Consider the following 14,002-nt stretch of genomic DNA (forward strand, 5'->3'; position numbering starts at 1 on the left):
CAATCCCTGGATCAATTTGCACAATTAAGTTATTTGGTGTTACACGGACTGCAGCCATGGTGACAGCAAGAGAACTGGATGAGAAAATCAACACTTTTGTATTTGTGGTGGCATTTTTCAGGACCTGTCACCCCCCCCCCCTCTCGTCAGCCAAAGTGCAACTAACTTCTAATGCCATTTGGTCAACACAATAACCTTCATGCAACCTTCATGGTTGAAACACATCTGAAGGCAGAGGTGTTCATGCTTGCGTGGTCAAAATCGTCAAGGCTAGATGAAAAGTCCGCTGTCACGGCCTCCTAGTGGCTGCGTTAACACAGCCTCCCTGATTCCTCTCTAATAAGTATGCACCTTTTTTGGACTCTGTACATTCTACATGACGGATTATGAGATTTTGCACAGGCTCTCCTCAACAACATCCTTTCTTTTGCACTTTTCCAACACACATAAATTCACTTAAGCAGCCGAGTGAAGAAAAGTGCATGAGAGAGGTGATGGTGACACTTTTTCATTTTCTCTCCTGCCCCCTGAGACAGTCGGTGCATGCCACCGCTGTGAGGAGCTTTTGGACATGGGATAGATAAGATAAGATAAGTTAATCCTTTATTTGTCCCAAACTGGGGGAAATTTGCAGTAAAGAAGGGAACGCCTCTCTCCCATTGGATAGCATCTCGTTCAACCTTCTGTAAGTGCCAAACCCCAAGTTTCATGAATGAAGAAAAGTTTGGCAGCAGGACGCTTTAAAAGGAAATGCCCGTGTTCTGCACTGTGTGTGTGTGTGTGTGTGTGTGTGTGTGTGTACTTGTTGTTGTTGTGTCTTTAGGACCCTTTCCAGCAAAAACACTGACCTTGTCAGGATCAGACCTTGTGGCTCCGAAGTCCTAATTCTCAGTAGGATTTTGCATTGACTTCATTGCGGACAGCCTGACCAAAACCTTATCCCAGACCTAACCACATCTGACCCTAAACCTTAACCAGAAACGTTTTGCATCTTCAAGACTTTTTCTAGCACAAACACAAGTCCAGTCCTCACGAGCTAAAACGTAATTTCTAGATTACATTACATGGTTGGGTATGATTTGGTCATGGTTAGGAATAAAGTTTTGGTTAACCGGTCCACTAAGAGTGAAAGTCAGTGCAAAGTCCTAACATGGATAGCTGCACAAACTGCGTGTGTGCGTACTATCAGCTCCCTGTGCACTTTATCCTAAAAGCATGATAAACAAAGCACATTGTTCCACATACCTGCTTCCACAGAAAGCTGTCCACGCCGTTTAACATCCAGGAAACAGCCACGTGGATGGCGGACAGAATAACTCCAGTGATGACCGCGGCGCGCATCCTGACAGGCAGCAGGGTGTAGATGACATGGATGAAGAACACGGTCCACCAGATGCCCTCCGACGCGCTCCTGGGCTGCACGAGCAGAACCCCGATCACCTGGACCACCAGCACCAGCAGGATGACCACATAGCACACGATCCACATGTGGTCCTGATGGAAGCCGTTCCTGTTGCACACCACCATGAGCACGAGTGTGAGGAAGATGGCAACGGAAAACACCACCACGAACGTCACGCTCGGCCCCGTCGCCCCGCCGGAGCAGTGGAAGCCCAGCATGACCGTGAAGACCAGCACCAGCACCGCCATCAGCATGGTCAGGCTGCTCTGGTTGAGGCGGAAAAAGTAGCGCTGGTAGAGCCGCTCCAACTTCTCCGACTGGAATTTCTTGGATTTGAAAATGTGCATGACGCTGGTGCAGCACGCCACCAGAGAAAAGTTAACATCGGGCATGACCTCCTCGTCGTTGCTCCTCCGCTTGGCTCTGCGCTCCTCCAGACCCAGCTCCACGGACTTGGGTCTCACCTCGTCGTTGGGGCGTTTCGGGGACGCGCGGCCTCGGTTCTCCTCGCCATGGTCCTGCCAAGCCGACCTGGACCTGAAGCTGACCCTGCTGACGGTGGTGGAGGCTCGCCCGGGCTGCCGGTGTTCCGGATCATCCTCCTCTCGCCACCGACTGTTAGTCCGAGTGAGCTTCTTGCGCGGGGATCTGGCAGAGTATGGGCACCCGTTGGCCACAGACTCAGACTCTCCCCAAGCTGCTCTGTGTTCGGTCCCTCCCCTCAGCTTCGGCGCACCGACTCCGGGTGGGCTGACACTGTTTGATCTGGACATGGTGGATGGCTGGAGGCGACAGTAGGATGTGTTTAAACTAATGGAAACTGCAGGGAAAGTTTTGCTCCGCTGACAAATAGTGTCAGAAAACTATTTAGTCCCAACGAGGAGGCGCAACAAACGCGCACTGATGGAGAAACGTCCCATAGTTGGCTGAGATCTGTGCGCTTCTATCCTTTAATAACGTGGGAACTGTCACAGTCACTTCACTTTTTTACTCTTAAAATCTTTATTTTTTGTAAATCGCCATGGAATTATCCAAAACAATAAGCAGAAGTGGTGATTAAAAAAAACCCCTCCGGGGATAAAAACAATTAAACATGCGCAAAAGTCACAAGGGAGCCAGTTGCGCACGGAGAGGAGGGAACATGTGGTCCAGGTGGATTTGGCTCCACATCATTGGGCCCAATTAACCACCATCCATGGAGAGGTTGCACGGCAGCGCGCAATGCACACGATGAAACCATTACACCCGTGCAGATGGCCCCTGGAGATCATAGCGCAACAACGTCAATTACACCGTGGATCCGTAATATCTGCGCACATGTGTCCTGGGTTCCTGTGAGCGGTTTGTGCGTAAAAGAGACGGTGGAGGAGGATTAAAAAGTCGAATCTCATGTTGGCGGTTCCTCCGAAGACGCACCGTAACATCGCAGCGTGCTCAGGGGTGGGAGCCTCACGTTTGGCCGCAAAGCATCATCACGATCCTCCGCACGTTTGCGCTGATGGGAGCGGAGGAGACAAACTCACCGGCCGCTGCTCCTTCTCCGCCGGTGGCAGCCGCAAACAACAGCCCCCTGGTCCATGGTGCAGCGTGTGTTTGCAACACGGTCAGTTTACCTTCTGCCTCGGCGCCGGGATCACTGTCCAACAGCTGTCCATCACTGTTCGATTCCCCCAGGGAGCGATTTGAGGTTTGGTTCAGCAGCCCGGGCTCCGCGCGCGGCCAAGCGGGGCACGGTGCGTCTACCCGGCGGTGCCAAAGCGCGCAGTCTCCCCGGCTCGGACGGTCCGCTCGGTGTCTGTTTCGTAGCGGGGCATCATCACATATTTACCGCTGATTGCTGCTTTAATGGTCATTCAACCAAGTGTGCTTCCTGCGGCCCGCCCCTCCGCCAAGCTGCCACTGGAGGAGAGGACAGGGTGAGTCACGCTCCGGCGCCCTGTCATTGGACGACAGGCCCGTCAATCCACATCTGAGCTCTCCACATCTCTCGATGAATGGGCGGGGTTTGTCCTCACAGCTGGATTCCCCCCCCACACCCCCACACACACACACACACCCCCACACACACACACACACCCACACACACACACACACACGCTGGGGGTCCTGGGACTTGAGGTCCAACTACATAATGAGGCTTATCCTCACACAATGGCTCTTACCTCATTGTTTCTTTTATTTGCTTGTATTATTTTCTCATTGCTTTTAAATGAGGTATAATTTAGGCTGTTTGTTGTCTGTGATTTGAGATGATATATCACATATATCACTTTAGTTTTAGATCTTGTACTTTATGATTTGTCGACTTAGGTTTTACATTTTTTTAAAACTAGATTGATTCGTTAACTATAACTATTTGTAATTCATTTTCTTATATGAATATCAAGTATATTTTGGTTTTAAATTGTTGACTGGACAACAGAAGAAGGTTGTGTACATGTTTTTCTTTGTTAATTATCAGAAATCGAAATTGAAAACTATCATCACGTTCAGCTCTTTATATCTTTTCTATCTTATTGTACAACAGGCTGAGTGTACCTGCAGACTATGGCTCAGTTCAGTTTTTATTGAAGACGGGGTCAGAAAGAATATGTGTCGCTTGTATCCAGTGGCGGTCTCTGGTCACTCACATCCAGGAAAAGAGCATTTGTGCCATTTGGGTTCACATTGTGTGCTGACAAATACAAATTGGAAGCATGTGACAGGGAGCCTCATGTGTTTTCTGGGACCAGCTCACCTCCAGCCGAATTCCCTCTGCTGATTTGGAATTCATCAAGGGTGAAACAGTGTTAACGGAGAGAACAGGAGCCTCCATTCAACACTGACTTCATCAAATAAGAAGGGAGCTCAGATATAAATCAGACACAAATTTGTCTTGATTAAAGTTGAGCAACTAGTTTTCTCTTCTCGTCTTATGACTTCTGTGCTCGCTCTCTTTCCAGTCTCACACAAACACAATTAATTGTTGAATATACAAAAGGAATATTCAGCTCAAACAGAGTAATGTGGGCGAGTTGACTCCTCCCCTGACAGTGTCTGTTCCTTATCACTAATTAATGGTTCAAATTGGACACACGTTATTTAGCGGGCACTCTTCACTCATGACAGCAAATACATTCTTTTACAATCGTAAACTGTTTGGAAGATCTTTGTCAGATCTCTATAAATAAGCCCTGATGATGCAGAGATGTCATGGATGGATAAATGGTCTAATAGAAAGACAATAGATTTGCATTATGGGAAATGTAGGACTCAGTGTTCTTGCCTGTTTTCCTTGTATTTTAACTATATTTCCCAACAGCTGAATCACATAACAACAAGAAGTGGAAATAAATTACTGATATTTAAATGTAGTTTCTGTATTTCTTCATTTTTAAATACTGTATACTACACAAGTGTGAGTTCATACAGTGCATGTGTGATCGCGCGTGATGCTCTTTACATCATTTGATCACATTGATATGATCAGACCGGTGGTGACACACCGACTTGTTGTCTAATGTGACAGTCGTCGGCTCTGCTGTTGCTCCTGAACGTTCAGGTGCTTGACATTAAAAGCCAGCGAGAGGATCCGTCTCCTGAGACGTGCACATCCTGACCTGCCAACAAAATCCATTTTCATTGGAGTGAATGCATGACAGTGTTGATAATGGGTTTTAAAGATATGTCTGAGCTGGTTTGCATCTGGTGAAACCTTCCAGCTCCATTAAACCGCACGACAGACTGATCCCCGTGTCGTTGTGCATGAGTCACTGGTACATTTAAAGCAAACATGGAGATCATCCACTGAATTATTAACAGTGCAGTAAAACTCACATTTGAATAATCGTGTCTATGCTTCCCATGTTACAGGTTTATTGTAAATATAGACTCAATGTTCATACCTGTACAAAGTATACTGGCCCCATGCAAAACATTTGTATCAAAACTTTATTCAGCAGAACCGGTTCTGGAGTAACATATGTCATGCTTTAGTACTTTCTCTTTTTTTTTTTTTAAGCCATGTTGAAACACAGGTCATCATTCCAGGCGTTCACATTCCAACTTTCATGCAGTGTTACGACGAGCTGCACTCCTGCTTCCTGCAACACGTTTCAAACGAGTATCCAATGTCATGCTCGACGATTTTGTGAGAGAAAAGACAAAAACTTCGCTGTTCGCTGCAGAACAAAGGAGCATGAGACAGTTTTCCAATCATGACGTTAAGACAGATTTATGAGAGACCGATGAGCGTTCATTTCTGAAAACATAGTTTGAAGAAACATTAAATGATCCGTTTCACCCTGGTTACAAAACATACTTCTCACTTACCTCTTGTGGAAAAGCTCTGAGATATATTCGAGTTTTCTGCCTGCTATTCAAGAAAATTAAAATCTAGAAAGGCACGCAAACATTAAAAAGAGTCGGATTTAAAGACAACATCTAACATGTCAGATACACAGACCTCACTGTAGACTCCACTCATGTTAACCACCATCTTCTGAATATAAAATGTTATAAAAACCAGATTCGACACTCGAGAGCAGTGGCTCCAAAGCTGTGTAGAGGGACAAAGAACCAGCTCCTGGGAGAGGAGACCTTCAAGACATGTGACGCAAATGCAGGTGTAACACATCTGGATTGGATTTGAGAGATAGATTTTTCTGGCATCGGTTTAATTTTAATTTTTTTAGCGCTGGGAGCACGACAAGTAAATTGAACTGGATGTAGAAATCTCAGGTTGGATATTTTCCACCAGGGGTTTGTGAGAAGATGTTCTTTGTAACGACTGCAGCGGAGCAAAAAGAAAATATCAACCATTCAGGACAACAGGAGAAAATGTTGGATGTCCCTGGCAAAGTAATTCTTACTTCATCGGGAAGCCTAATAAAACTGTTCTTATTCACAGTTCTCTCTTTTTGTTGCACATTATTAAATCCACCCACGACAACAATCTCATTAAATGTTTGTGCCTCATGGGAAAAGCACTTCAGCTCACATCGCTCTGTGTGAAACAATGACCATCACTTTTATGCACACAGGTATTGTGACATCACTGTGTTTTAAAATCAAAGTCCATTAACTTAACCACCCGACACATTTCTGGGCTACGATACTTTTTTATCCTTTGTGTCAAACGTTAAAGCTCATTTAATCTGAAAACACTGTTGCTACTGTAGGTTGTGCTATCCGTTCTTTTTTTTTTTTTTGCTAAAGTCTCACAACAAATAATAGATAAGATAATAATCTTCATTATTTTCTCTTATGATAAAAGTTTTTAACTCACCCTCTTAATTAAGGAGGTTATGTTTTCACCCCCATCTGTTTGTTTGTAAGCAAGATTACACAAAAGCAACACAAGAGATTTCCAAAAAACTTGGTGGAAGGATGTGAGATGGGTCAGAGAAGAAGCCATTCAATTATGTCGCAGATCCGGGAATTTTTTTTCCACTTTCTTTAATGTTTTTGTGTGGATATTTTAATAAATTCCCAGGGAACAATGAAATTAAAATCAGGCATATATAGGGAATCGATATGACTGTGTGTACTTTAGAACTATTTGGCCGACTGGTTGAGGTACGTGCGCTCAATGTATTTAGAAAAAGACAAAAAGGATGAAAGTGTGCGTGGTGTAATTTAGATGGTTCACAAACTGAAGTGCTACACTATGCTAAAACCAGTTAGTTTCAATAAAGGGATAAAAAAAAAAACTGAAGCAGCTGAAGAGATGAGGAATGTGTGAAGTCAAAGCACGACACCTCTTCAGCCACCTGCTGGCTACGTCAGGTTAGTGAACATCAAACGATGAGGGGAAACCAAAAGACTCAACTCAGCATCAGCACCGGGGGATGATGGGAAACAGAAACACAAGAGGAAAACCATGCAAGCACAAAATGAAAATAAAAATCATTTATTGATTAAATTAGGAATGTAATCAAATGTCTGACTAATGAAATGAGGGGAAAAAAACAACAGACACATGTGGACTTCACACTGTAGATGCAAAAACTTACAGACGACCTAGAAACAGAACTAGTCTTCACATTATTCTCTCTACGCTGCAGTGAAGAAGAAATGCATCTTTAAAAAAAAGACTATGGGGAGGAGAGAAATCTATCTTTCCATTGTGTTATTTAAAGAAAGAGGGTTTTTGATACCGTTCGTCTGTAGCCGTAAGATCTTTGGCTGTAATAGAGTAACCGCAGACGAGGACGCCGTGTTTTCATCTGCGTTAGTTAGTTGGTTGGTTTGCAGGATTACGCAAAAATGAATGAATTGATCTCGGTGGAGCCAGGATTTACTTTTCACTTTCTTACACATTACGGGATAGATATTTTACGAGCAGACTGACATCCATGAGTGTGTGGGATTTGGAGCAGATTCAAATAAAAATGTGGTTTCATAAGGAGACTGTTGGGACTTGGCGGAGGTATGCGCTCTAGTTTTTTTAATAGCTTCTATGTCAAGTGACCCACTGATCTCAAACAAATTGTACTATAACCTCAGACAAAGAAGACAGCACCTATTTTATCACCTCCACCAAGTGGGTTATGTTTTCATTGGTGTTTGTTGTTAGTTGGTTAAACATGGCGGAGGTCTCCGATGCCCTGCTAGTTCATAAATGAAAACAGCAAAACAAATATCACCAGTTTGTTCATTAGTGAGCATTTATACAACAGCTGGAAGAGAAAGAAAGAGAACAATAACGTAGCTTGATAATTTGATCGTCTGCCAGGTCAGCTCTGGCAGTTTGAAATCTGGCCGGGTTTTGTGTAAATCAGATGTGATTTAGTTCCTCTTCTCTCGGTTGTTTTGGTTTTTTAATTTCTGTGTGAATACTGTTCAGCTCACTCCACTTTGCTGTAGTCCTCTATGTGGCCCAGCACCTTCTTCCTCTGTCGTATCATGTGGAAGTAAAGCTGGGGGAAGACTGAAGGGAGGCAGAGGAGGATCAGTATGTGAAATACAGACTACAACAATATCAACAAAAGAGACTTTCACTGAAGAACTGTGAGATACTTTCTTCTATTGGAGAAAGATAAACACTCGAACTGTCCTTTAGCAGAGCTCTGCATATGTGATGTCGAGCAAATTCTTAGTGGAAGATCAGGATCGATGCTGCGTGTTCTTATTATCACGAAAGGGTACGAAAGTAAAATCTGCCTGTTGACTTACGGGGAATGTAGGAGATCATGGCGAGGATGAGGAAGGAGTGGTAATCGAAGGAGAAGTTGTACTTGTTGGGAAGAGTGATGGAGTACAGGCCGGTCTTCTGCACATACGGCAGAGCTGCGTAGATAGTCAGCAGCTCCCCGGTCACTCCCATAGGGTACAGCATGAAGAAGAAGGTGTACCTGCAGAGACAGAGAAGGTGAAAACATTTGATTTGATATCTTGGTGTTTGCGCCACAACAATTAACAAGCAGGCAATGGTTCTAGTGAATTTGATTAGAGACCTGGTGCCAATTCTAATGGAAACGCATTAAAGAAACAAAGAAACATCTGCATTCCCACTTTAAATTACATCAAACTCTCAATATACTGTGATATAAATATTTTAACATCTGCTGCTTGACAAGAATGTTGAAGAATGTAAATAAATAGGATGTAATGCTGCCTCTGCACGGTTAATCGTAGAACTGTTGAGGGATCAGGCCTTCAGAGGAGAAAGCTTTGCAATCAAACACGAGATACACTGAGCTGCATTTCTCCTGCAAAGAGAATAAATATCAAAGACAGAAGTTAAAAGATCTCTCTCTTCTTTAACTACAAACGGGGTGAACGAGCAGTGTTTCTGTCCCTCGTGGTGCAGCTCGAGCTAAAAGTGAATACCAATATAGCGACGGCCTCATTTGCTACCTGGCAACAAAGACTGTGGGGGGGGGGGGGGGGGGCGGGGGGGCTTAACAACTGTTGCTCTGCTCGTAGATGCACATGAATCCCACCAGGCAGACAAGCAGATGAAGATTTGTACAGTGAAAAGATTTCCGGTGGGTTTGGTGATGCATGTCTCTCGGGCAGACTTTTTCCTACCTTGCCCATTTGATGAGGTAAGGCAGGTGGTTGAGCAGGCTGAAGGTGTAGAAAGAGTAGCGGATGATCTCTGTGACGGTCCAGGCTGTGACGAACAGCAGCACGCTGTCCTCGCTCTGCACCTGCACAAAACACAAAGGATGATGGGAGGAGGAACGAGTGGGGAACATGCATCGGGCCGCGGTTGTTAATCTGCTGTTGGCTAATCTAGACTCTTCATCGCAGAACCATGCTGTTTGAAATCAGATCACACTGCAGGCCGCTGGACACCATCCTCACATATTAGGTCAAAACTGATGCAAATAGGATGTTAAAGATATTTATACAGTTTCCAGTACACATACAAATTTAATGAGAATGAGAGAACAACTTGTTAGTACATCATAACATAGACAGACAAAAGAAAGGCAACACTAAAACATCAAATGCATCGGTTATTCACTAGATTCATTCCTGCAACTCTACAGCACGACCGTCTGACATTACTTACACATTTACTGCTCTCCAATCTAATCCAATCCACATCTATCAACAGGGCAAACAGTACATCAACTGGTCACTTTGGATCATGAATTCATTTTCCACTATCGTCACTAAAGCAGCTTTCAGACAAGTTTTGACATCACAGCCCCCTGATGTAATGTCTGAGTGAGCCCAAAAAGAATACAGCAGGAAAATGTGCGGAACATTTAAAGCGAGCAAGCGGGTGTGTTGGTGACTTTTCTATGAGTTAAAACTCCAGAAATTGTCTGAACCCAATATTCCGAACATCGCATGTCTGAAAATGGCTTATGTGAATTAGAGTGTGTGATGCAATGTGTGTGTGACTGGAGAGAAACTCATCTTACCTCCCTGACACTGTGTGTGACGGCCCAGGTGAGGAAGACCCGAGACATGACCTGGAATCCAGTCAGGACCACTGAGGACGGTACGATTCCTGGGACACACAAAAGACACACACTTGATATCTATATCTGTGTGTGTGTGTGTGTGTGTGTGTGTGTGTGTGTGTGTGTGTGTGTACGTGTACATGCTCAGACTGGGAAAGGTCAGTTAGCTTTAGCTCCAAATCCCAGATAATGAAGGAAATGGACTGTGAACTCATCACATTGACAGCTTCTCAACTATGGCTCTGGAGACACGCGTTTGTCTGCACGTGTGTGGATCGGAGAAAAATCTACAAATGAAATCTGACAAATTCAAAGTGACCGGTCCACGTTATAATTTAAAGATATCAGCCACGGCTCTCTAGATCAGATGTGTGGTGGAGGGTGGAGGCTGAAGAGGGACTCACCTACGGCACAGTGCAGTATCTGTGAAGAGATAACAGAACATGAGTCAATATGCTCATACTTACACAAAAACTGACTTTGTATTTCTAAATCGTGTGTTTTGTTCCTGATGATTAACATTGAATTAGCACACGTAGCGTTCAATCAGTCCACAGACCGTTTCATGAATGGAAGATACTGACAAAACTAATCTCCTCTTACTAAGCGACAGTGTGTGTGGACCTGTTGCTCGGCCTCCACACTGCTGGACGACACACGTGTGTGACAGCCGAACATACCACGCTGAGATGTTACAGAGGACACACAAAACGCTGGACAGACAACAGGCCTGAGACACCCGCTGCACATCCAGACTCAAACTGATCGTATCAACCTGATGATGCTTTTTTATGCTGATGGAAAAGTCTCTTGATGAAAAAACACAGGCTCTTCAGGGGACTGATATTTATGAGAGTGTGAAGTTTGGTGCAGATCCAAATAATAATCCCAAAACCATTGAATATAATGTGGCCTCCTGAGGGGACTGTTGGGCCTTGGTGGAAGTACTACTGAGTGCTGTTCTACTATATACTGTGTCTGTATCACTCAGCTCGTCTCACCTCCAGAATAGCTCCAGTCTGAAAGAACTTCAGAGGCTTCTCTATAGAGTAGTACAGCCCATGGTAGCTTCCTCTGGCTAGATAAGCTCTGACCAGACCCACAGCGATCACCAGCCACCTGGACAACAGAGGACAAACACGTCAGATCCAAGAGGACAACAACAAAATCAGAAAACATCTTCCAGATGATCTGATGAGCGAAATTCTGCTTGAGCGCATTCACTGTTTTAAACAGAAGAAGGATTGATTCATGTAATATCAGAAAACATTGATATCGAGCTGGAGAAGAAATCTTGAGACATGAATGAAGAATGTCACTCGTATGTAATCAGCCTCAATTAAAGAGCCAGTTCAGCAGAAACTGAGCCGGCCTGCTTAGCAGATACTGCAGTGAAAACGTGTTGGACACCCTGACTCAGTACAAAGCCAGCACTGTGAGGCCCATCCACACTGAGTGGGACACAATGTGACCTAACTGGTTGGAACAGTGAGCAACAGCCACCATTACATTGTGCAACAGGCTGCAAATGATCGAGATAAAACTGAGATATTTCTCAGTTCATGGTTCAAGATACATGTAATTACTTTTTGAATTTGCATAACTAGTTAGGAAGTGAGGAGTTATTATTGATCTGAACTTGATTATGTCACAAAAAAGAAAAATTCTCGATCGTTTATTCTCGATATAAAATTATCCTTGTTTAAAACATTTTTAATGAAATCTGACTCATACAAATCCCTGAAATGACATAATCACAATAATAATAAATCAATGAAACGCAGCTTTTGACAATAAATGAATCAATGAATATATAATAAGGCTTGGCAATAAATCAATATATATATATCTATATATATATAGATATAGATATATAACACATGATCTACCTCTGATTTGTTTTGCTGTTTGTCATTCTGTGCTCACAAAGAAGCTGTTAAAACCACAACCTTCATTCTGGAGCAAAAACCTTTAAATTTAAAATAATAATAATGTGACATTTATATTTATACACATCACTCAGCTCCGATCTATTACCACTTAGTTGCAGATTAATACACGTTGCCTGGTTTAGTCTGAATTATAGTCTAATCTTCAATTGTGTTCCTGATGTCTTGTTTGATTTCAACATTGTGAATGTATAAAAAAATGAAATCCTGCAAAACATGTCAATGCAATATATTATGCTACACAGAGGAATAAAGCACTGAGAGCAGACAACACACCAGATGTCTTTGTGTTACTGTATTGTGTGTCTGCATGGTGTGTGTGTGTGTGTGTGTGTGTGTGTGTGTCTGCATGGTGTGTGTGTGTGTGTGTCAGACTAAAGTGCAGGGCAGGTGGTTGTGAGACGCTGATGAGAGTTAATCTGTGTGAGCCGTTCGTGAGCTAATTCAAACTGGCTTCACCACACAACACGTTAGCACTGTGCATGCTAACAATAATAAATACACAACACAAGCACATCAACGATCCAAACACAAAGCTGACAGAACGAAATAAGAAAAGTTTGATTATTGAGTCTCGTCTTGTTCTAAACCAACACACACACACAGACAGACACACACACACTCCAGCGGAGCAGCGTTAGCACGAGGACACACGCTACTTACCCCGCTGTCATAACAACGTTGTAAATGACCAGGTAGGCCGTGGCCAGGGCTCCGGGGCCCCTCTTCTTCTTCGGGGCCACATCGCCCTGGCCCGCCTTGGTCCCCGCAGCAGCTGCCGACATGACTGCGACCCTCGACGGTGCTTGGTCCCGGACAACAGCGGCTGTCTGTCGGGTTCACCGACTCATCGGAGGGGAGGCAGACACCCGGAAGTACCGTCACGGGGGACAGACGGCTCCCCTCTCCGTAGTTCCGCCTCCGATTTCTGACGGTTTCACTCAAGTATCATGTTTAAAATCCACATTTTGTGCTTTATACTTTACTCATCGTCAAAAATAAGTAGTTTTATAATTTTTTTTTATGAGTATACGAATACATAGCTGCTCTTCCTTCAACAGATTTAAATAGAAACAGCACAGCGGGAACTATCTTGAGCTAAGATTGTAAATCTTTGTCTCTTCTTAAAGAGAGACGCTCTTTGAGAAGCCCGCCCCCTAAAGGCTCCTGGACTACATTACACTCAGTTTGTAGTAATGGATGGATAGATGAATAGATGAATAGATGAATAGATAGATAGATAGATAGATAGATAGATAGATAGATAGATAGATAGATAGATAGACAGATAGATATTTAGACCTCCTCCCACCTCTGAATTTATGTCAGTTTCATTATTTCCCCCAGGCACCAAGTAGTATTCAAACAACTGAAATTAATTGTTTCAATGCAAAATATTGGTGTTTGAACAGTTTGTCAAACAAAAGAAAAAGGTAATCAAAGATGCTAACGTCGGGCTTCCTGCATTAATTATTACAAGTTTAAGTTTTTAAAGAATTGTTTTATATTCTATAAACTAATTAAATAAATTCATATCAGTGGGTTTATATTTTCCTCGTGAGGTTTTTCTACTAATATAGAATAAGAATATGAGCTCCTTCAATCTTGAAACTGAAACTGAACAAATTCAATATAAACACATTAAATAATTTCAAATTATGAAAGTACCGCATTCATGCGCTGGTGTTCCTCTTTTCGCCCACTAGATGTCAGTGTGTCTTTTGAATAAACAAAGACAATATGACCAA

The 14,002-nt window shown here is 43.5% G+C and overlaps 2 protein-coding genes across 3 annotated transcripts in view; both read right to left on the bottom strand.

Moving 5' to 3' along the window:
* The window catches only part of adcy5 (adenylate cyclase 5), a 57,809-nt gene extending 54,514 nt beyond the window's left edge, over window positions 1-3,295 (bottom strand). Inside the window, exon 1 of one of the 2 annotated variants that reach the window (XM_020100649.2) lies at window positions 1,246-3,295. In XM_020100649.2, coding sequence (XP_019956208.2) covers window positions 1,246-2,175 — 930 coding nt within the window. In that variant the 5' untranslated portion in view covers window positions 2,176-3,295. The remainder of the gene's footprint in view (window positions 1-1,245) is intronic. The other variant, XM_020100650.2, reaches the window with a different exon arrangement.
* Window positions 3,296-7,276: 3,981 nt separating this feature from the next.
* hacd2 (3-hydroxyacyl-CoA dehydratase 2) lies at window positions 7,277-13,155 on the bottom strand. Its single transcript, XM_069533715.1, has 7 exons — window positions 12,918-13,155; window positions 11,307-11,424; window positions 10,710-10,728; window positions 10,264-10,352; window positions 9,416-9,537; window positions 8,558-8,736; window positions 7,277-8,312 (listed from the first exon to the last, which is right to left on the bottom strand). Exons 1-7 carry the CDS (start codon window positions 13,037-13,039, stop codon window positions 8,230-8,232), a joined length of 732 nt encoding a protein of 243 aa, XP_069389816.1. The 5' UTR covers window positions 13,040-13,155; the 3' UTR covers window positions 7,277-8,229.
* Between the last annotated feature and the right edge of the window lie 847 nt (window positions 13,156-14,002).

This window comes from Paralichthys olivaceus, chromosome 10 (genome assembly GCF_024713975.1).
Source record: "Paralichthys olivaceus isolate ysfri-2021 chromosome 10, ASM2471397v2, whole genome shotgun sequence".
In the NCBI taxonomy this organism is placed as follows: Eukaryota; Metazoa; Chordata; class Actinopteri; order Pleuronectiformes; family Paralichthyidae; genus Paralichthys; species Paralichthys olivaceus.

Coding starts and splice junctions, on each gene's coding strand:
- hacd2 (XM_069533715.1), bottom strand. CDS start 13,039: ATGTCGGCAGCTGCTGCGGGGACCAAGGCGGGCCAGGGCGATGTGGCC. Junction 11,425..12,917: donor AACGTTGTTATGACAGCGGG/GTAAGTAGCGTG, acceptor TCTGTTGTCCAG/GTGGCTGGTGATCGCTGTGG. Junction 8,313..8,557: donor CATGATCTCCTACATTCCCC/GTAAGTCAACAG, acceptor GCCTCCCTTCAG/TCTTCCCCCAGCTTTACTTC.